We start from the raw sequence: 23118 nt of genomic DNA on the forward strand, positions 1-23118 counted from the left end.
AAGACTAATGACTTAAGTTTTAAAATTTTGCTATGTGTGTGACAGAGTTGATGCCATCTGTACGTAAGAAATTCTCACAGATCAATAAGAAAAAGACAAATGCCTCCGTAGAAAAATGACCAAATAATAGGAAAGTCACAAAATAAAAAATACAAAAGGCTAATATACCTTTAGTGTCTAGAATAGCGACTGTCACATAGCGGGCACTCAGTAAATACCCACTGTCTGACTGAATGTCTACGAAAAACATTTGATTTCAGGAATAATAAAGAACTGCAAATTAAAATAACAGTGAAATAAATTGTTTTCACCGGCCAGCTTTGTAACACTAAAAAAAAAAAAAAAGTACCTGGTGTTGGTAATGGTGAGGGGAAATGTACCAATTACCCACTGTGGGTGGGAGGGTAAAGTGGTATCAACTTTTCAGTGGAACAGTTGACAATATGCAAAAAGCTTTGTCTAAAACCTTTGACACAGCAATTTACAGGAAGTTATTATGAGAAAATACTTACAAATGCCCAAACCTACGTGTACAATAGTAGGGTAGGTGATATACATTTTTGATTGTTGCTTCTTGGGTCAGTCTTTTAACATACCCTCTAGGGCTTAGTGGTTGGTGCATAGACATGGGTTACATCCAAGTCAGGCCCCACCTTCCACCGAATTATCCAAGTGGGAGATGGAAAAGGAGTTCTGTCTTTGTCCTTGGCATGCTGGCTGTCAGGGTGGGCTCTAGAGCCGACAGCGGCTGTGACCTCCACTGGAATGTGGCCAAAATATAGAAGTAGAAATGAGACAGACAGACAGAGGGAGAGAGAAAGAGAAAGTGTTCTGGTGAAACTTGAGTCAATAAATCCAGTCAGCTTTAAGGCCAGTATACTTTCTTCCTTTCTGTGGTTTTGTGAACCAGTTAATTCTACTTTTTTGCTAAATTTAGCATGAGCTTGGACTTCCACTTCCTATCAAGATGGAGTAAGAGGGGCCAAATTTACCCACCCACCAGAAACAACTAAAAATCTAGACAAAATATTTTTTTTAAATAGCCATTTTCGAGATATTGGACATCAGGCCTGATGAAATGGGGAACAAATGAGGTAAGCCCTGTGAGTGCCCAGCCTACTGCCTTGAGAGATTTTCCAGATGGTGGCATGGAAAGGTGGAATCTGGGTAGAGCCTCGAAGATTCCCTGAGGTGAGGAGCTGAAGCTAGAGTCCAGAGAGACCAAGACAGCTAGAGTTTGCAAGACAGAATACCAGATAGGAGAGAGCTACACACAGACAGAAAAATGACAACAACAAAAATCTAGAGATCTTCAGAGGGTCCCCCTCACCAGCACACGAATATGAGGAAACTGTTCGAGGTCAGGGAAAGAGCCACCTGAAAGTATTATGCGAACAGTAACAAGAACTCATACAGGGCCTGAATAGTGCCTGTTCCCGCTAGCCAGATTGGAAATCTTACAATTCACAAGTCATTAGGCAAAGTACTCAGAAGGATTTTGCCTCAGTTGTGGGGCAAAATTGGCTCTCGACTAAATGCTGCCCTGGTCCTGCCTAACAAATTAAAAAAAAAAAAAAAGACTTGAAAGGATCAAATTGTTTCCAAACAACTGTGCCCCAGAACAAACTCAAGAATTGGGACTACAAAAATATCCAGCACTCAGCAAGGCAAATTCACAGTGAATGGAATTAATGAAAATTTACTGGGCTTACTGGGAAATATGACCCGTAATGAGGAAATTAAACAAACTGACTCAGAACTGATGCAGATATTAGAATTAGCAGGCAAAGACATTAAAACAGCTATTATAGCTGTTCCCTAGCTTCAGAGGCTCAAGCAAGGATTGACTACGTTAAGTAGAGATGTGGAAGATATTTTTAAAAGACCCCAAATCAACTTCTAGAAATAAAAACTGTAATGTCTGAGATAATGAGTATACTGGATGGGATTAACAGCAGATTATTCACAATGTTTTCAAAGTCCATCCATGTTGTAGCATGTGTTAGTATTTCATTCATTTTCATGCCCGAATTATATTCCATTGTATGGATATACCACAATTTATTTATCCATTCATTGGTTGATGGACATTTGAGTTGTTTCCACTTTTTGGCTACTATGAATAATGCTGCTATGAACATTCATGTACAATTTTTTGTTTGGACATATTTTATTTCTCTTGGGTATGTACTTTGGAGTGGAATTTTCCTAAGCTTTTTTATCCTCTTATCTCCATTTATCAAATATATAAATAGCATAATTCCAGCTGGATTTGCTGGAATTGCATGGTAATCCTGTGTTTAACCTTTTGAGGAAGTGCCAGACTGTTTTCCAAAGCAGCTGCACCGCTTTACATTCCTAACAACAGTGAAGTCCAGTGAATCTATTTTTTGTTGTTGTTGCTTGTGCTTTTGGTGTCATATCTAAGAAACCATAGCCTAGCTAAAACTCACAAAGATTCACTCCTAGGTTTTCTTCTAGGTGTTTTATAGGTTTTGCCCTTACATTTGGATCTATGAATCATTTTGAGTTAATTTTTGTGTATGGTATGAAGTAGGTATTCACTTTCTTTTTTTTTGTCTGTGGCTATCCAGTTGTCCCAGCACCATTTGCTGAAAAGACTATTTTTTTCCATGGAGTGGTCTTGGCATTCTTGTTGTCAACTTATCACAAATGTGAGGGATTATTTCTAGACTCTCAATTCTATTCCATTGATCTGTTTATCTGTATCCCAGTACCACCTTACCTTGATTACTGTAGCTTTGTAGTATGTTTTTGAAATCAAAAAGTGTGAGTGCTTATATTAATTCTTGATTACATTAATTGCATTAATTCTTGCTTACATTAAGCTAAAATGTGTCTCCTTGTAACTTCTCCCAGTCTGCCCTTTGGAGACACCCAGTTAGTTTGTCTAGAGAATACATGTGCTTATACAGCTTTGTGTTTTAAAAATCCCAAATTCTTGGACTTCCCTGGCAGCGCAGTGGTTAAGAATCCACCTGCCAATGCAGGGGACACGGGCTCGATCCCTGGTCCGGGAAGATCCCACATGCTACGGAGCGGCTGGGCCTGTGTGCCCCAACTACTGAGCCCATGTGCCACAACTACTGAAGCCCGTGCACCTAGAGCCCGTGCTCCCCAGCAGGAGAGGCCACTGCAGTGAGAGGCCTGCGCACCGCAACGAAGAGTAGCCCCCGCTCGCCTCAACGAGAGAAAGCCTACACACAGCAACAAAGACCCAATGCAGCCAAAAATAAATAAATAAATAAATAAATAAATAAATAAATAAATAAATAAAATATATCCCGAATTCAGTGTAAGGAAAACTCTTGGATCGTCATCTGCAAATTTAGTTTCCTCTCTCAGTATTTCTGCCCTGGTTCCAGATTGCATATCTGGAACATAAAGAGAACGAAAGAGCACCCTTAGCACTCGCTATTTGCCCAGAAAGTTATACTTTCAGATAGGAAATTTCTTTCTCACCAGCAAATACGAGGGGGAAGACATCCATAAGATCCAATGCCTTGGTCTAGCTGGACATTATACTTTGGATGTAAGAGAACCCACTGGTCTAGTTTAGTCACTGGCTGGGTGACCAGGGCCACACGCTTCCCTTTCTGTGTCTTTGTTTTCCCACCTGTTTTATCCCATCCCCCTCCCTTCCTCAGAGGGAGTGTGGGAAAATGAAAATAAGGGTACGACTATGTGAAAAGCTTTTAGTTTGAAAGATACTAGGAAAATACAGGATGCTCTTAGAGTGGATCTGTCGTGAACAATAACCATTAAAGACCAATTAACACATTTTAAGAATTAAAACTACAGTAAAATAACCAGGTTGAGTATGTCATTGCATCACCTTTCAAACACAGACATGCAAACCCAGCTAGAAAACTGTTTAATCCTAAATTAAACGTGAGCATTAGGACTGCTGGCCTCGTTTAGATTCAGTCACTCAAATTGCCACTGCGAGTTCGGCGACTACTGTCAATTTTTAACTGTGCAGTGGACTCTTGTCAGGATTAAGCAGGTCAGACTTTATTCGACACAACATTGACTGTCCCTGGTGCCTTATTTTTACCTGAAAAAAAAAAAAGAAGGCCTTTAAAAAAAAAACCTCTGGTTAATAATAAATACTGAAAGATTATAGTGTGTTGGAAGCTGACAGGTATCGTAATATCTAAATGGATTTATTGACCTTTAAATGGCGCTTGGCTCTCATGTCTATTTGTCACGATTTCCTACTTATTTCCTTCCCCACTTTTTCCCCATTGTCAACTCTTGTTATTCTCAGTGATCACAGAAAAAAAAAAAAGTTAGTTTGAGGGACTTAACCTGCCAGTCTGTGTTGTTTTTGTCACATTATCTCTCCTCCTTTACTGAAATATCTCTCTTCCTCCTTGTTCTTTTTCAGTTAAGGTATAATTGACATACAACATTATATCAGTTTCAGGTGTCCAACGCAGTGATTTGGTATTAGTATATATTTCAAAATGATCACGGAAATAAGTCGAGTTAACATCTCTTAACTGCTTCTAATCGGGCTCATTACAGAGCCTCTAACAGTAAGAATTAAAGGCTCTAATACAAGCTTGTACCGACAAACAGAATCTCATTAAGAAGTTCGTTTTGGTCCTCCCCCCAGCTCCTCAAGAGAACGCACTGGTGATAATATCCAGTCTAATTGTGTATTTTCTACATGTGATTACAACGCAGCAGGACTATCGGACTGCATAAAGTTTGAAGTGTTCTTCTCATGAAGTGAACTGTCATTAGTATTAGTGAAGACAGAAACCAATTTTTGGAAAGGAGGAATGAATATAAAGATGAGTTAGGGCAAATTGGATGACTGGGTGAGCCACGCTGGGATGCAGAGGTAAAGAAATTGAAGCTCTATATCCTATATTTAGTACTTAAATAATGATAATTTAAAAGATCTTTCTTAAGGGAAGTCTGTTGATGGGCTAGGCCTGGAAGAGAAGAAGGATGTCTCTGTCATAGTGGAGTCAGCTCACATTTTTACCCTTTCTCTATTCCCCACTGCACATAACTTCCACTCATAGACCTGGGGATAGCGACAGATCTTCCACAAGCATCTTGTATCTAGTAGTGAAATATTAGTAACAACTTAAAAGTCCCAACTGAAGTAGTGTTTAAATAAGTTTTAGTTCAGCCATGTGATGAAAGATTATGCTGTCACTTAAAATAATATTGTATATTTAAAAATTAGTGATAATTTTGATGGAAATATGATTATAGTGTTAGGTTAAAAAATAAAACATGCTCATGAAGTAAAAAAAAGAAAGGAAGAAACGTACATAAAAGTAAAAGCGGGGCTTCCCCGGTGGCGCAGTGGTTGAGAATCTGCCTGCCAATGCAGGGGACCCCAGTTCGAGCCCTGGTCTGGGAAGATCCCACATGCCGCGGAGCAACTGGGCCCGTGAGCCACAACTACTGAGCCTGCGCGTCTGGAGCCTGTGTTCCGCGACGAGAGGCCGCGATAGTGAGAGGCCCGCGCACAGCGATGAAGAGTGGCCCCCGCCTGCCGCAACTAGAGAAAGCCCTCGCACAGAAACGAAGACCCAACACAGCAAAAATAAATAAATAAATTACTAAAAACTCCTACCCCCAACATCTTCTTAAAAAAAAATGTAAAAGCATAGAAAAATATCGGAAGGAAATATATCAAAATGTTAATGAGGTTATCTCTCTGTGGTAGAATTATGAGTGGTTTTTACACTTTTTTTTTTTTTTTGCCTATCTCTATTTTGTAAATTTTCTAAAAATAAAATGTATACTCCTGGAAGAATAAAACAATGAAGGTTAGTTTTTAAAGAGTTAACAAATATAATGGTTTTCTGGCCTTTATAGAGATAAAATAATGTAATTTTTTTTTTTTTTTTTTTTTGGCAGTACGCGGGCCTCTCTCACTGTTGTGGCCTCTCCCGTTGTGGAGCACAGGCTCCGGACGCGCAGGCTCAGCGGCCATGGCTCACGGGCCCAGCCGCTCCGCGGCATGTGGGATCTTCCCGGACCGGGGCACAAACCCATGTCCCCTGCATCGGCAGGCGGACTCTCAACCACTGCGCCACCAGGGAAGCCCAAAATAATGTAATTTTTAAAGTCTTTTGCTGTTCTGATGAGCAGAATTTATTATAGACCTAGTTTGTTGTGTGTATGAATGTGTGTGTGTGTGTGGTGGGGGGGTGGTGATCTTGGATACACAGAGTTAAATTTAACGTTTTAAATTAATCACATGGTTGACATCTGCTATGACCAGGGCCCCTTCCCAGGTATTGCAGAGGACACAGTTGTTATGAGGCACAGACCTTGTTTACAGAAGGCCTACATCAGATGTGGAAAAAAGGCTTAAACATGTGGAAAAGTCAATAACAATCCCCATAGGAAGCTGACAGCTTTTTCCAGAAGTCCTTACATGATGTTCCGTTCATGTAATCTGATGACCAGAAGATGCTTCTTGAGAGGACCTGTCCACTTGAAAACATCTTAGTCAGTCTTTTTTGGGATGTTGTCTGTCTTTAGGTAATAACCGTGTGTCACAGGAATCTGCAGAGGTAAGATTTTCTTCCCATTTATTAAAAAAATTGAACCAAAGTTTATTTGGCAATAAGATAGGGGCTAAGTCTCTACAAGGGCTTTAAATTTCTCTTTGGGCAGGGTTCAGCCTTTTGGGCCCCTTCTGATGACTACCTGTGACTATTTTTTCTAAGCAAGGTCTAGCCCTTATGTCCTGATTCTTGGGTAGCTGATCCAGCACTGCAATCTGTCCTGGTTTGTTACAGGCAGAGATAAGCGATAAGATTCCCCAATCCTATTCTGTCATAGCTTAATACCTCTGTCGAAGCTCGGGGATATGAGCTGCAGAGATGCACGGATGGAGAGCTGACGTCAGCCTGGCAGTTGGAAAGGTCTACTGTGACAAGCTGCTCCCGAGGTGCACTAAGCTGTGAGGCAGCACCGCCTTGTCTTTCTCTAGGGAACCCCTGCGTTCCAGACCTAGATTCCGCACGCACATCCCTAACCTGGCTCTTATTAGCATCGTGACTTGTCTTAGTGTTTAGCACCCTTATTCAAGAATTAAAATCATATAAAATGTGAAATCAGACATGCTTCCTCTCCAGTGGTCTAGAGAGTCACACAAAAGAAATTGAGAAGTATTTTAGGAGAGGGTGAAAGTAGTGGAGGGGGAAAGAAGTAATCAGTTCAGGATTTTCCTAGAGAAATTATAAAGACACTTCGCCAGAAGTCCCAAAGGGAGTAGGTTGAAGTAACTTGCCACTCTGACAAAGGAAAACCAACCGATTATGAATTCAGTTCCGCGAAGGGCCCGGCTCTGCTAGTCTCATCACTACAGCCCTAGATGGCCCGGGTTCCTCTTCCTTCATCACCTGCCCCGATTGTTTCCTTGTATTGTGTATAATTTTATGAGCTTTGTGATTAAGTTGGAGAAAAATGAGACTACTGTTTAAGGACTCTTAGTATTGTCTTAAAATAATGTATACTTCTGTCTACTCTAGATCATTACTCAGTGTAGAACTTGGAGCTCTTTACCTAATTCTCAGCTATTCTAAGACAGCAAATTTACAATGTCTTCAATTGGTCTAAACACATACGGACATTTGGAAGATGAAATATTATTGCTGCTGTTACTGAATTTGCTGAATACTCTTTCTAGTTACAGAGTAAATCTGACTGTGGAGATTAATTAAGCAACATATGTTCAGTAAAATCATCATCTTAAGAGTCAGAAAGTTAACACTACATATAAAATTATGAATGTTAAAGTAGCGCATATAATTTTCCTTGATCATAAATGACTAATTTTGGTAGAATTATATGCCATTTTAAAAATCTGCTTTATTGCAGTGTAATCTATGTACAATTAAAATTCACCCATTTAAAGTGTACTGTTCAATGAGTTTTGAATGAATACAGTCACGTAACCGCAACTGAAATCAAGACAGAAAACATTTCCTTCACTCAAAATGTTCCCTCAAGGGACTTCCCTGGCGGCCCAGCAGTTAAGACTCTGTGCTTCCACTGCAGGGGGCACGGGTTCCATCCCTGGTCGGGGAGCTAAGATCCAGAATGCCCCACAGTGCAGCCAAAAAGAAAAAAAAGAAAGAAAAAAAGTTCCCTCGTGCTCCTTTGCAGTCAATCCCCATCCCTCCTCCCACACCCCCCCAACCCAGGAACAGATCTGTTTCTATAATTTTGCCTTTTCTAGATTGACATATAAATGAAATCTGTAGTCTTTTGTGTCTGGCTTCTTTCAGCTAGCATAATGCTCTTGAGATTCATCCATATTATTGTACATATCAGTAGTTTGTTTCTTTGTATTGTTCAGTAGCATTCCATTACATGGAAATACCACAGTTTACTTACCCATTCATTACCTGTTGACAGGTATTTGGTATAGTTCCAGTTTTTGGCTATCACGAATAAAATTACTCTGAAATGTCTTTGTGTGGACATACATTTCCATTTCTCTTGGGAAATACCTAGCAGTGGATTTGTTGGATTATATGGTAAGTGTATGTTCAACTTTATTAGAAAGTCACACTATTTTCCAAACTGGCTGTACCACTGTATTCCCATCAGCAACGTGTGATAGAACCAGGTGCTCTGCATCCTTGTCAACACTTGGTATTCTCTGTCTCCTTTAGTCATTCTAGTAAGTATGTGGTAATATTACACTGTGGTTTTAATTTTCACTACATCAATGACTAATTATGATGCAATACATCTGTTCATGTGCCTATTTGTCATCCATTTATCTTCTTTGGTAAAGTATCTGTTCAAACCTTTTGCACACTTTTTTAAAATTGCACTATTTATCTTAATGTTGAGTTGTAAGAGTTCCCTACAGATATTTGTTTTGCAATATTTATTCTGTGGCCTTTTCATTTTTATAACATTTCTTTTAAAAAACAAATTAAAAAAATTTTTTATGAAGTCCAGTTTAACAATGTTTTATGTGCATTTTGTGTCCAAAAATTCTTTGCCTAACCCAAGATCACAATGATTTTCTCCTACGTTTTCTTCTGGAAGTTTTACAGTTTTAACTCTTATATTTAAGTGTATGACCCAACTCAAGTAAAGTTTTATGTACTATATGAGGAAAGGATTTGCCACCCAATTGTTCCAGCATTATTTGTTGTAAAGGCTACCCTTTCTCCTTTGAATTACCTTGGCACCTTTGTCTATTTGTATTTTGGCACTCACTATTCTGATCAGCTGATCATTTGTCAGTGTTTAAGTCAGGACCACACTGTTTTGATGACTGCAGCTTTACAGTGAGTCTTGAAATCAGGTAGTATAAGTCTTTCAACTTTGTTCTTTTTCAAAATTGTTTCTGCTATATCAGGTCCTTTTATTTCTATGTAAATTTAGAATCAGTCTGTCAATTTTTTTTTTTTTTAGACTCCTCCATTATATACTGTCTTTTTTTTTTTTTTGGCGGTATGCGGGCCTCTCACTGTTGTGGCCTCCGGATGCGCAGGCCCAGCGGCCATGGCTCATGGGCCCAGCGGCTCCGCGGCATGTGGGATCTTCCTGGACCGGGGCACGAACCCGTGTCCCCTGCATCGGCAGGCAGGCTCTCAACCACTGCGCCACCAGGGAAGTCCCATTATATACTGTCTTAAAGTATTACGGTGGCTGTATTTTCCTAGTCTCTTTTACACGTAGGTATTGAAAAAGTCAGAGCAGTTTTCTTTTCTTTTTTGGCTGCGTTGGGTCTTAGTTGCGGCACACAGGGTCTTTCATTGCGGCCACGGGCTCTTTTGTGGTGTGCTGGCTTCTCTCTAGTTGTGGCACAGGCTCCAGAGCACACGGCCTCTGTAGTTTGCAGCATGCAGGCTCTCTTGTTGAGGCACATGAGCTCAGTAGTTGTGGCGTGTGGGCTTACTTGCCCCACGGCATGTGGGATCTTAGTTCCCCACCAGGGATTGAACCTGCGTCCCCTGCATTGGAAGGCAGATTCTTTACTGCTGGACCACCAGGGAAGTCCCTGTCAATTTTCATTTTTAAAAAGTCTGCTGGGATTTTGACTGAGGTTGCATTGAATCTATAGATCAATTTTGGGAGAACTGACATCTTAACACTATTGAGTGTTTTGATCCAAACAGGATATATCTTCCCATTTATTTGTCTTTAATTTCTCTCAGTAATATTTTGTGGCTTTTAGTATATAAATCTTGTGCATAGTTTGCTAAATTTATTCCTAAGTATAGTATGTTCTTGACACTATTTTAATTAACATTAAATTTATTTATATTTTTAAAAATAAAAATTGTATATATTTATGATGATTTGATATATATATCCATAATGAAATTATTAGTATAGTAAAGCTAATTAACATATCATCTTCTCAGATAATTACATTTTTGGATGTGATGAGTTTGCCTGAAATCTACTCTCTTAGCATATTTTCAGTGTTCAATACAGTATTATTAGGTAGAGTCATCATGCCTATAATTAGATCTCTGGACTTATTCATCCTACATAACTGCAGTTTTGTACCCTTTGACCAACATCTCCTTGTTTCCTCCACTGCCACTGTCCCCCCATTCTTATTCTTTGCTTCTATGAATTCAATCATTTTTTTTCCCCCCAGATTCCATATGTAAGTGAGATCATATAGTATTTGTCTTTCTCTGTGTGGCTTATTTCACTTAGCATAATGTTTTCAAGGTTCATGCATGTTGCCACAAGTGGCAGGATTTTCTTTTACCTCATGGCTGAATAATATTCCATTTTGTACATATACCTCATCTTCTTTATCCATTCATCCATTGATGGACACTTAGGTTGCTTCCATGTCTTGGCTACTGTAAATAATGCTACTACGAACATGGGAGTGCACATATCTTTCCGAGTTAGTGTTTTCATTTCCTTCAAATAAATACCCAGAGGTAGAACTGCTGGATCATATAGTAGTTCTATTTTTACTTTCTTGAGGAACCTCCATGCTGTTTTCCATAGTGGCTGCACTAAGTGACGTTCCCACCAACAATGCACAAGGGTCCCCTTTTCTCCACATCCTTGCCAACACTTATTTCTTGTCTTTTTGGTGACAGTCATTCTAACTGGTGTGAGGTGTTATCTCACTGAGGTTTTGACTTGCATTTCCTTGATGATTAGTGACACAGCACTTTTTCATACACCTGTTGGCCATTTAGATGTCTTCTTCTGAAAAATATCTATTCAGGTCCTTTGCTCATTCTTAAATCAGGTTATTTGTTTTTCTGCTGTCGCGTTGTATGAGTTCCTTACATATTTTAGATATTAATCCCTTATCAGCTCTATGGTTTGCAAAAATTTTCTCCCATTCTGTAGGTTGCCTTTTCATTTTTTTGATTCTTTTCTTTGCATTGCGGAAGCTTTTTAGTTTGATGTAGCCCCACTTGTTTATTTTTGCTTTTGTTGCTTGTGCTTTTGGTGTCATACCCAGGAAATCACTAGTTTCATTTAGTTGTTTGTATTTTCTTGTCTTTCACTGAATTTCTTTAAGAGGATTATTCTCAATTTTGGGTCGAACCGTTCATAGATCTCCACTACTTTGGGATCAGTTATTGGAGCTCCATTATTTTCCTGTGGTGCTAGCATGTTTACTTGATTATTTGTGATCCTTGTGGCCTCGTGTTGATGTGTGTACACCTGAAGAAGCAGGCACCTCTTCTAGTCTTTACAGACTGATTCCGACAGGGGCAGCCCTTCAGCAGGCAGCCCATCCAGAGATTCTGGATTGCACATCTGTTGGTTATCTCCAGGCTTGCTCTGGAGCCCTTCAGCAAGCAAGTCTGGTGCCTGGGTCAACAGGTGGGCAGGTCTAGTGCCTCAGTCCATCATGGGGTGGGCCTGAAGCCTAAGTCCACTGGGTTGAGCTTGGCACTTGGATCTGTGGGGCGGGTCTGGTACCTAAGGCTGTGGTGGTAGGCTGAAGACCTAAGTCCACAGAGGCAGGCCTGGTATCTAGGACTGTAATATTAGGCATCAAGCCTGGCCCCATGGGGGCTGGCCCAGTGCTGAGGTCTGCTGGGGCAGGCCGGGGCTCTGGTTCTGCTGGAGCTTGGGGCCACAGGGGTCGGTCTGGCATTGGGGTAGGCCTGGTCCTGGGGCTTTAGTAAGCTCAAGTGTTCATTTCATTCTCTTTCTCCCACTGGGAGGGTGTCTCTCTTCACACTGGGCTGCCTGGGGTTGGGGAAGGGGTGACAGAGAGAATGTGAAACTGTCTTTCCTTCCCTCCTCAATGCATCTTTTCTTACTTCTTGCTCCACCCAGGTGCTCTAATCCCCACCTGGAATCCTTAGCTCTTGTGAAGGTATTTTTACATGTGGATATTCGTTCAAGTTGATGTTTCTGTGAGGGGACAGTCACTGGAAACTTGCTGAAGTCTGAAAGCCAAGCGATATATTTAAAAATTTTTAATTTTAGATTGTCCATTGCTTGTATGTAGAAATGCAGTTGATTTTTGTATATTGACCTTGTATCCAGTGTCGTTGTTAAATCACTTCCTAGTTCTAGCAGTGCTATTTTTTTTTTGGCTGTGAATAAAGGCACTTTTACTTCTTTCTTCATAGTCTGCATGCCTCTCATCTTTTATCCTCTCTTGTTACATTGAGCAGGACAGCCAGTACCATGTTATATAAAGTAGTGGGAGTGAATATTCTTACCTTGTCTGCCATCTTAGAGAGAAAGCATTTGTTCTTCCACCATTTAGCATGATGTTAGCTCTAGGTTTTTTGTAGATGAACTTTATCACATTGAAAAAGTTCCCTTTTATTTATAGTCAGTGGAAGGATTTTTTAAATAATGAATAATCATTGAGTTTTGTCAAGTGATCTTTATGCATCTATTGAGATGATCATATGATTTTTTTGTTTGTTTGCTGATACGGCCAATCACACTGATTATTTTTGTATTAATATTATGTTTATTATTATATCTTGAGATAAACCCAACTTGAACATGATATATTATCCTTTTTAAAAAAATATCACTGGTTTTTATTTACTAAAATTTTGTTCAGGATGTTTGTATCATGTTCATGAGAGATATTAAACTGTAATTTTTTCTTTTTTTTTTTTTTGGCGGTACGCAGGCCTCTCACTGTTGTGGCCTCTCCCGTTGCGGAGCACAGGCTGAGTGGCCATGGCTCACGGGCCCAGCCGCTCTGCGGCATACGGGATCTTCCCGGACCGGGGCACGAACCCGCGCCCCCTGCATTGGCAGGAGGACTCTCAACCACTGCGTCACCAGGGAAGCCCTTTTTTCTGCCTTCTTTTGATTTAAGTATCTTTTAATGATTCAATTTTATCTCTACTATTGGCTTATTAATTATAACTTTGTTTTATAATTTTAGTGATTTAGTGTTTACTGTATATATTTTTAACTTATTATAATTTACCCTTAAATAATATTATGCCATTTCACATATAGTGTTAAGAACTTTATAATAATATTCTTCCATTACCCCATCTGTCCTTTGTGCTGTAACTGTTATCCATTTTCTTTTATATATAAAAGTAACTTATAAATTTATAAAGGTAAATTATATACAATATGTTATTATTATATTTTCTTTAAATTGATATTTATCTTTTAATGTGATTTAAAAGAATGCTTTTCTATTTCCCAACAAATTTATTTTTTCCAGTGTTTCTCATTCCCTATTGAAATCCTAATTTACTAATCCATCTACTAACATTTTCTTTTCCTAAAGAACTTAAAAAATGACTTTTATTGTAGTGCAGGTCTGCTTGCAATGAATTCTTTCACCAAAAACACACCCAGGTTGGGTGGGGTGGTGGTGGTGAAACGCTCCAGCAGGTGTGTTTTGTAACAGCTTCCTAGGTAATGCTGATCACTCTCTTCTTGTGAGAACTTGTTACGGCCTGGAAGATGGTATGGATTCCCATATCATTTTGGTGGGTATTGCCCAGGCTTTTTCTCTGTGCATTTAAATACATATAGAAACATAATGTAAAAATATAACATATGATCTAATACCTATTATTCTGCAACTTGAGTTTTTTTACTATTTTTATGTGACCACATATATATTTACTTCCTGCTCTTCTACTGCTGCGTGGTGTTGTCAAAATTAAGTATACCATAGTTTATTTTCTTATCAACATACATGCAGATTGTTTCACTTTTTGGTTACAAAGCTGTAGTGGACCTTCTCATTTTTCGTGCACATGCGCAAGTATTTCTCTCAGGTAGGTACCAGAAAGGGAGACTGCTGGATCAATGGCTATGCACATTGTACATTTTAACTAAGAAACTGCCCTCAGAAAAGGTGGTACTAATTTATGTTATCATTAATAGCACGAGCTTCTCCACACCCTTGCCAACACTTGATATTATAAACCCTTAAAAATTTTGCTAATTTTTTTGAAGAAAAAATATATATCTTATTTTAGCTTGCACTTCTCTAGTTACTGGATTCCAGAATTTTTCAGTCATTTGCATTTCCCACTGTCTCAATTGTCTTTTCCTGTCTTCTCCCCCCTTTTCTATACAGGTGTCTTTTTCTCTGTGGTTTAAGGTGTTATCTATGTATTTTGGTTATTAGCCTTTTGTTATATAGGTTCTAAGTTTTTCTGCCAGCTCATCATTTGTGCTTTATTGACCAGAATTGTCAACTTTGATAATAGTCAAATGTTTTTCTTTATGACTCTTGGATTGTTCTTTGAAGTCCTTTCCTATCCCATGTTCCCCTATATTTTAAAAATTCTTACAGCTCTTTTAAAAAAAAATAGCTCTTTAAACTGTGTGGATATTAATTTTGTAAATGGTGTGAGGTAGACATCTAACCTAATTTGTTTTTCAAACTAATAACTAATTGATCAAGCACTGTTTATTAATCTTTACCCCACTGACTTGAAACGCCGCCTTTATTTATGGGATGCTCATACACACATAGAACTCTAAATACACATGTTTCCGTATTCTCTCCATTATCTATGCTTATCTCAATACCATACAGATTTAATCCTATGGTTTTCCAATTTGCTTTGGTATAGGGCAAGTCTCATCCCCCTTTATTTCATTTATAATTAAAAAAGGTTTAAAAATCTATTCTTCATTGTTTAACTGTCTGATTCTCCCTTCTTCCTTGAGTTGCAAATAACAAGGAGGTAAAATAAGAAGTATCATAGACAAGACAAAAGAGCATGAGAAATGAGGGAAAAGAGACAAAAAAGGAGGAATTCTCTTAAGATGGTATTGTTTTTCTCTACACTTCAAGGTGCTACCCTATAAATTATGCCACATACAAAATAAAATAGATTTTGTGTATTCATCCACTGTCTAAATCAAAGGTATCTCTGGCTTTCATTGCTGGCCAGTTACCAATGGCAGGGACCATGTAAACATAAAATGTGAATGGATGGGAACTAGAAAGAAATATGAATCAACGTGATAAAATGAATAAGGACTAAAGTGAATTAAGAACATGGTGAGAGAGAATAAAATACTTGTATTCTTAGTATGGACCTACCCACCAGGAAGTCAAATCTCTGAGCTTAGTGCATCCATGGTGTCCTGGGTTCTTTCTCCTACCTCTTGATGTCTTATATGGGTTACAGAGAGGTCAATTCTTTACTTGATAATTGAAGTGACAGAGAAAGGAAAAGAACTATTAGGGATATAATAGTAATGAGTAATAGAAAATACCATGCTAACTGCAAGTGGGTAAGTGTTGAAAAGGGAGCTGAACAAATAAGTGTCCACAGTAAAATATTCACATCAACAGTTTAAGCTTTAAATCTAACATTGTACCTGTTTTCCTGGTGAAGCTAACATAACCCAAGTAGGAAAAGCTGTCACATGGGCAAGCCTAGTGTTAAGTCAACAGTTAATTCAATTATTTACAATGAATTTAGTTGTTCCCTGCTGAAATAACATGTCAATAGGGCATGGTGGTTGTCATGGGACTTGTGTCCAATGCAGTGTGGCCAAAGGTTCATGGCCCAGTAAGCAGGGCCAGGTAGTAATAAAGGCTTTTAATGACCATTCACACAGAAATAGTCTCATTTTTTTTATGGTGGCAAAACACGAACATTGTGATTTACTGATCTCCCTTTAACTCATCAATTTATAATTAGTTGTCTCATGTTTTAAAGTAGACTGCTTTTCCTAGTAAAGCAACAATTGTGCAAGTTCTAAGAAGCTGCCTCAAGAAGTACCATACAAATGTATTTTAAAGTCATTTCTCCCCTTGCTTTGCACCGAGTTTACGGTTGAGACAAACCACTTAATACATATACCATAATGATATTTGCCGTTACCATAGCAAACGAGTGAAGGGGATATTCTTTAAAACAATGGAACTCTAATATTTGAAGACTCTAGTGGCCCCTACTAAACTCGCATTTTAAAATGTTCATAATCTTCCACCTTCATAAAACCTGACAGCCATCGGTTTTAAAGCAAACTGTTTTTGTATACCTCAAAGGGTAGCTTTTGATAAACAAAAAATTGAGAAGTAGTGTAACTATTCTACGTATCAGATGAATTGCTATGAATTGCAGAGACAAACTTCTCCAAGTGGAGCTCATGCAGCCCGTTTGGGCATTTGCTAGGAAACTAAGCGCTAAAGAATCTTACGTCCGCCTGCTTCCAACCGCTGTCCTCCCTGTGCGGCCGCACGGGCCGTGCGCTCCCGAGCGGGTGCCCAGCGGGCTCGGGGGCCCGAGACTGAGCGGAGCGCGCGCGCTCGGCGCGGTTGCGCACGTTTCAGCACTTCCCGCTCCTATCGTTGGGCTAGACTTTCAACCGCCATCTGGGTTTGGCTTCCTCCTCCGTCGGACGCCCCCTGGTGCTCATCACCTGCACCATCTTGAGTGGCTGCGAGGAGCAAAGGTCCCGGGAGCCCAAGGATGCTTTCGAGAAAGCCGCACGTCCAAAGCCGTGGTGTCAATCACACGGGTACATGCAGGCACCTCTAGAGGAAGCTGGATGCTGTTTTACTAAGCACCAAGCAAACAGGCGGACATTAAGTTTCATCCGAGTCAACTCGGCCCTCAAGTTTGTGGTAAAAGACGCAAAGATACGTTAGACCCCGTCTCTTCTTGAATCCGCCCCCTCCCGCGCGTGCTGCGCGCTTTTTCCGGGCGGAGTTCGCTGTGACCCTTGACTGCAGTGGGGCGGCCCGTTTCTTGAGAGCCAGAATATCTGTCCTGGGCTGGAGCCGAGGATGCGGCCTTAAGTGCCATGGAAGGGAGGTTCCCTAACCTATCCAATCAATGTTATGCACAAAGTCTGTCGCCCCAGGAAAGGGGTCCAGCTCCCCCGGCTCTCTGCCCACGCCCCGGCACCAACGCCACTCCACATTAAACAGGAACAGCAGCTCTTTTTCCATCCATGGCAACCCCAAGAGCTCGCTCTCGCCTCGGCACAGCATGGTGGGAGCCTCTCCCCTTGTCCTGCCTCCCTCTCCTTTTCTTCTCCCTTCCTTCCTAACACAATTAATGCCTAAGTCATGATTTTCCTAGCTAGCGCCCACTGAAGGATGGGGCTTAGCGACTCACGGTGACGCTCCCATCCGCCTTCCAGAAGGGGAGGTTTCAGAGAGAACTACAGCTCCCGTCAGGCATCAGCCTAAGCCATCGCAGGGCATCACGGGAGTTGTAGGCGCCTTCCTCCTCTGTCCCATTCATTCCTCAAGGCGCCAACTACAAGTCCCAGTGGGTCTCGGGGCGGGCACGCCTGCGCGAGAGCCCCGCGAGCGGGGTGGGGGGTGGGGTGCCCCGTGCAGCGGGGGGCGGGGCTCGAGCGGGCTGTGTGGAGGCTTCAGACTCCCGGCGCCATTTAGCGCCGAGTTTCGCCCGCGGACGCCGCGTTTCTGTCGCGGCGTCTCTGCACCCGTCTTCGTGACAGAAGGTGCCCAACCGGGTGACTGCCCTTCTTCTCCCGGCCCTCCTCGGCCCGGAGGAGCAGCAGGCTCGGGCCCTCCCACGCCAGCCCTCCCTCCGTCAGCCCCCGGCCCCGGCCCAGAGAGGACGGGGTCCGCCCGGCCCGGGGCGGGCGGCGAGGCCCGGGGCCGGGGGCCGCTCCTCCGCGTCGCGCGTCGGCCCCTCGCGTCGGGCGATGGGCGGCCTGTGAGGCCGTCCAGCAGGGCGGGGAGGAGGAGCGGCCACCCGCCTGGCCGCGAGCCCCGGCGCGGCCTCCCCTGCTTCCGCGCCGAGCAGCCGCCGCTCGGGGGTCCGCGCGCGCCGCCGCCTCAGGGCCCAGCCCGCCCCGTGCCGCGGCGGCGGCGGGCAGCCGGGCCGCCTCCGTCTGGACTCGGTGCGGGCCGCCGCGCCGCCCCCATGACCGCGCGCCCCCGGCGCTCCAGCCCGCCCGGCAGCCGCTTGCCGCACGATGGCTGCGGGCCGTGAGGCGCCAGCCCCCGTGCCTCCGCCCCGCCGCCGCCCCCGACCAGCGCGCCTCGAGAGCCGCAGCGGCCGCCGCAACCGGGCCCGCGGCCCCGCCTCCCGCTCGGGCCGCCGAGTCAGTGCTGAGTGAGGGGCCGTCGGCCCGCAGCCTCGCCGCCCCGGGCCGGCCCACTTCTTCTGCGAATTCGAGCCGCCCGCCTCGCTCCCGCTCCCACCATGTCTGGCGGCGCCGCCGACCAGCAGAGCAGCGCGCCGGGCTCCCTGTTCCTCTCGCCGCCGGCGCCTCCCCCCAAGAATGGCTCCAGTTCGGACTCCTCGGTGGGAGAGAAACTGGGCGCCGCGGCGGCCGACGCCGGAGCCGGCAGGACGGAGGAGTACCGGCGTCGCCGCCACACCATGGACAAGGACAGCCGGGGGGCGGCCGCGACCACCACCACCGAGCACCGCTTCTTCCGCCGCAGCGTTATCTGCGACTCCAACGCCACGGCGCTGGAGCTGCCCGGCCTCCCGCTCCCGCTGCCCCAGACGAGCGCGGCCGCGGTGGTCCCGCAACGGAGCCCCCCGGAGCCCCAGCGCGAGGAGACCCTGACCCCCGCTGCCGCCCATGTGGCCCAGCAGCCGCCCGCCGCCGCCGCCGCCCCCGGGGAGCCGGTCGCCGCGGGCCCAGCCGCCGCCTCGGCCCCGGGCAGCGCTGGCAGAGACCGCCAGGTTGCCCAGCCCGGCCACGCGGGGAGCAAAGAGGAGCCCCCGTCGTCGAGAAGTGGCAGCGGCGGCGGCAGCGCCAAGGAACCCCAGGAGGAACGGAGCCAGCAGCAGGATGACATCGAAGAGCTGGAGACCAAGGCCGTGGGAATGTCCAATGATGGCCGCTTTCTCAAGTTTGACATCGAGATCGGCAGGGGCTCCTTTAAGACGGTCTACAAAGGTCTGGACACCGAAACCACCGTGGAGGTCGCCTGGTGTGAACTGCAGGTATGCCCCACCTACTTCTTTATTTCTCGGTGGTTTGGATCCCCGATTTGGCTCGGTTCGGCCAGTTTGCCGAGTTCGCCCTTTGCATGTCTTTCTCTGATTGTTTGCTCCGAAATGGGGGGAGCCCAGCTTTTGGAAGAGAAGCCAGAATTTGGGGCATGCATCTAGGTGTTTGGATAGGATAGGAGTTAGTATTGGTAGCCAAAGAGATGTGCTGTTAGGGAGGAGTGATGAAAGTCATCCTGATACAAACGCATTGCCTATTCGTCATTGTTTTACTCGTCTGGCAGGAAACGGAATTAGTGGGGAAGTTTTTGAGGTAGGAAAGTACAGTCTTCTTGCCTTGTGCTCCTCAGGGGGTCTGCAGTGATGAGCTGCTGGTGTGTTAGATGCGTGTTTCCGTTCCTGAGATCAGGCTGTCCTTTTAGATTAAGAACGACCTTGTTCCTGACTGACTTTCCTTTGGATATATCTTAGTTGGTGATCACACAAGCATTTAATAAACTATAAGAAAGGCTTCCTTCTCTGGATAAATAGTTTGGGACTAGAAAGTTATAGTAAGTGGTTGATACAGTTTCACCTAATGGTGCATAAACCTTGTGATAGCTAGCAGTGATCTGACGTTGTTAATTAAAACTAGTATGTCTTCAGCCCATTCACTATACTGTGGGTAGTACAGGAGCTTATGTAAAATTGTATATGTGCTTTGAGAGTCGTAATGTCATTATCGTTGTTTTAACTTTGTTGTAAAAAGTTTTTAAGCCAGACTTTCCCAGGAGTACAAAGGAGTCACAAAGCTTCCTTTTTCACCTCTCTGGGAGGTTTTCATGGTGTAAATGAAATGATTTTCATGGTGTGTCATCCTGGTTGACAAGGATATTCTAGGTTTAAGTAGCTGGGTTTGGGCTACTTGTTGCTTGACCTGTAGCAGCTTGATTGAATGTTGTCCTCACCTGGAAGTGAACATACATAGATTATTGGAAGAAGCAGAGTTGAACTGAATGAAAAAGCCACTTACATTATACATGAAAAATGCCAGTATCCATATTCTTCTTGCCAAGAAAATGGACCAAGCTGAATTAGGGTATGAAAGTACCTGAGTGATCTGGGAATTTATCTATTATCCATGAACTAATATGTTAACACTTAACCCTTTGAATGTCACCTTCCAAATGACCAAGGCCATATCAAGTGTGAAGGGAAATTAACATGTGGAAGGAAGTAAACTTCAAAACTGACAGGTTTTTTTGGAATGTAATTTCTTAAGTTTTATAGTTAGTGATATAGAACTTCTAAGGCACTGTGAAATAAAACCTACTCAATTTTATAGTGTTTTAGAGTTGGGAAGGTGGCAGACCTTTTTTTAAAAAAAATTGTGAAACTATAACTTTATTCTGGTTGGTCAGTCATACTCAAAAACTTATGTCTGATTTCTTTTGGTTTACAGGCGGACACCTGTTTCTTTTTTGTACCTCAGGTGCTTATTGCTACTGATCCTGGATTTTATTTTTCTATAGTTTCATGTTTGAATAGGTGCTTTTTAACAGTTTTTTTTTTTCCCTTAATTAGTTACCTTACTCTCTTAAGACTAGACCCAAGTAAATGTTGAGCACCTTATGGATGCAATGTGTGTGTTTTCCTTTTTTGTCATTTGGAATTTTCTGATAGTTTATTATCCTGAAACTAATGATACAGTGGGGAAGAAAACCTCAATTTGTCTAATGTCAGAATAAGAATTTTGTCTAAGCTTCTCAGTTTTTCCTAGAACTGATGACTTTTTAGATTTTTGTTCTCTACCTAGGCATGGTCATGGTTAAACAAAAGAATATCTGCTATCCTTACGTATAATAATGTCGCCATATTATTTTTACGTTAGTTCAGGGTTTGGCTGGAGAACCAAATGACTCCTAGTTCATTTGTTTGGTACCCTGGTTTGGAACCTTCCATATATGTCATTTGACCCTACTTCTACGATTTTTCATTTTGGTTTTTAAAATGTGATTATCTTAGCCCCAGGATCCTTTATAGCAGTAGTTGGACAGTGTTTATGATTTTTTGGACAGAACTTTTGCCTAATAACCTATTCAGTAGGTTAATGTTTGGGTTTTTGTCTTTGGATCTAAACTGAAGGACAAGCCAAGGGATTACTAAATCACTAGGAAAAAAGGAAAGCTTTTTTTCACTAAATGTATATTTATTAATATGCATAGTTTTCTGTAGGAGGACTGGAGAAATATTGTGTTCAGTTGTCGAGTTAAAAATCTTGTGTATTAAAACTGGAAGAGATCTTAGGTTATTCTGCCCAGCTGCTTATTTGATAAATAAAGAACCTGAAGTCATAGAGCAGGTAAATGACTTGCTTGGGTTGATAAAGAACGGAAATTAAACTGGTTGGGATTCTAATAATTTGAGAAATGTTAAAGCATTTGTAATACAGTAGATGGTTAATTAGTAAATCTCAAATGAAGCTGTTCTGTTTTGGCGTGGAAGTTACTGTCAGATTTTTGGAGAAATCCTATCCTGTAACCGTGGCAAATTCCAGACTTCTGATTTGGGTGTTGATTTTATCACTTCAAATGGAGAAATAAATAGGCTTTTTGGGGTGGAGAATGGGTGAGTGTGGTATACAAGTCAAATTTGTTTCAATCAAGCTTATTTTTAGAGTCACAATATGCATAGTTACTTAGTAAAACAAATATTGACTCAATAAATAATATGTAGGTAATACTTTGATACCACAGGATTTTAAGAGATAACAGATCTTTTAAGATGAAAATTTCTTTACCTGGTTTTATTAGGTAGGCTGTGCTTTAATTTTACTTCTCTGTTGGCTTGGTCAGAAAATGTTATTGCTGGACTTTGCAGAATTTACGTTGCATTTTTAGGAAGGGTTCTTCTTTGCTTTTTGTTTTAAAGAAACATAGCATAGTTTGCTTGAAGAAAACATGGAAATTCAAGAATGGTTGCTCTACTCTAAGCACTTTTCTCCCCATGCTACTTCTAAATACTGAGTTCACTTGATATATTGATGAGATTGTTTCCAGACCTACCTGAAAGGAGAGGTCAAATCATAAATTTTGATGAAGCTCCAAAATACTTATAGTCTATTTTTCTCTGGCTTTTCGCAAGTTAAGACTCATGTCTCATCATGAGTATATGATATTAATGTTTTATGAAAAGTTTGTCAGTGCTGCAGAAATTGGATGTGGTTCTGTGGTTAAGAAACCATAACATTTCTTTGCTATAGTTCTTAAAATAATTCATTGAACTGTATCTTCCCATTTGAACATTGAGGATTTTTCTTACCTGTATTTTTTAAATTTGTGCCACATTTCTTGTTTTTTAGGAACCTGCAGTAACTCTTAGTTTCAGGAACTGAATTTCAGGGAATAGTCTTTGGAGTTTTTCTTGTTTGTTCTTAAATTCTCCGAGTCACTGATTTTTGGAGTATGGGCAGAATTCAGGTAACTCAAGGGTAGCTGCTGTGCAAATTAAAGAATGATTCGTGACTTGTTTGAAGTAATCCTTTGTCCCTTCTAAACAGGACCGAATAGAATTAAGGACAGGATAATTTTGGGTAGGTAAGATTTAATTTAAAATATATGTAGATTTATTGCATATATTTTAAATTATTATTATGATTTATTGAAAAAGAATTACATTTAGGTTTTTTTTTTTAATGATATAGTTAGTTCTTAAGTCTTAAGAGCTTAAATGTTTTCCTTTTCTCTTATTTACC

The 23118-nt window shown here is 42.0% G+C and overlaps 1 protein-coding gene and 1 long non-coding RNA gene across 24 annotated transcripts in view; both read left to right on the forward strand.

Moving 5' to 3' along the window:
* The window catches only part of LOC307194347, a 117409-nt gene extending 110752 nt beyond the window's left edge, over positions 1-6657 (forward strand). The window contains exon 7 of one of the 2 annotated variants that reach the window (XR_013830550.1): positions 5911-6657. This is a non-coding gene — a long non-coding RNA (uncharacterized lncRNA). Of the gene's footprint in view, positions 1-2979; positions 3786-5910 lie in introns of those variants that run through there. The other variant, XR_013830551.1, reaches the window with a different exon arrangement.
* Positions 6658-18476: 11819 nt separating this feature from the next.
* WNK1 (WNK lysine deficient protein kinase 1) overlaps positions 18477-23118 on the forward strand; it is a 135623-nt gene continuing 130981 nt past the window's right edge. For all 22 annotated transcript variants that reach the window (XM_079937354.1, XM_079937373.1, XM_079937365.1 and 19 more), the window contains exon 1: positions 18477-19379. In XM_079937354.1, coding sequence (XP_079793480.1) covers positions 18624-19379 — 756 coding nt within the window. In that variant the 5' untranslated portion in view covers positions 18477-18623. The remainder of the gene's footprint in view (positions 19380-23118) is intronic.

Source organism: Stenella coeruleoalba (genome assembly GCF_951394435.1).
Source record: "Stenella coeruleoalba genome assembly, chromosome: 11".
Classification (NCBI taxonomy): domain Eukaryota; kingdom Metazoa; phylum Chordata; class Mammalia; order Artiodactyla; family Delphinidae; genus Stenella; species Stenella coeruleoalba.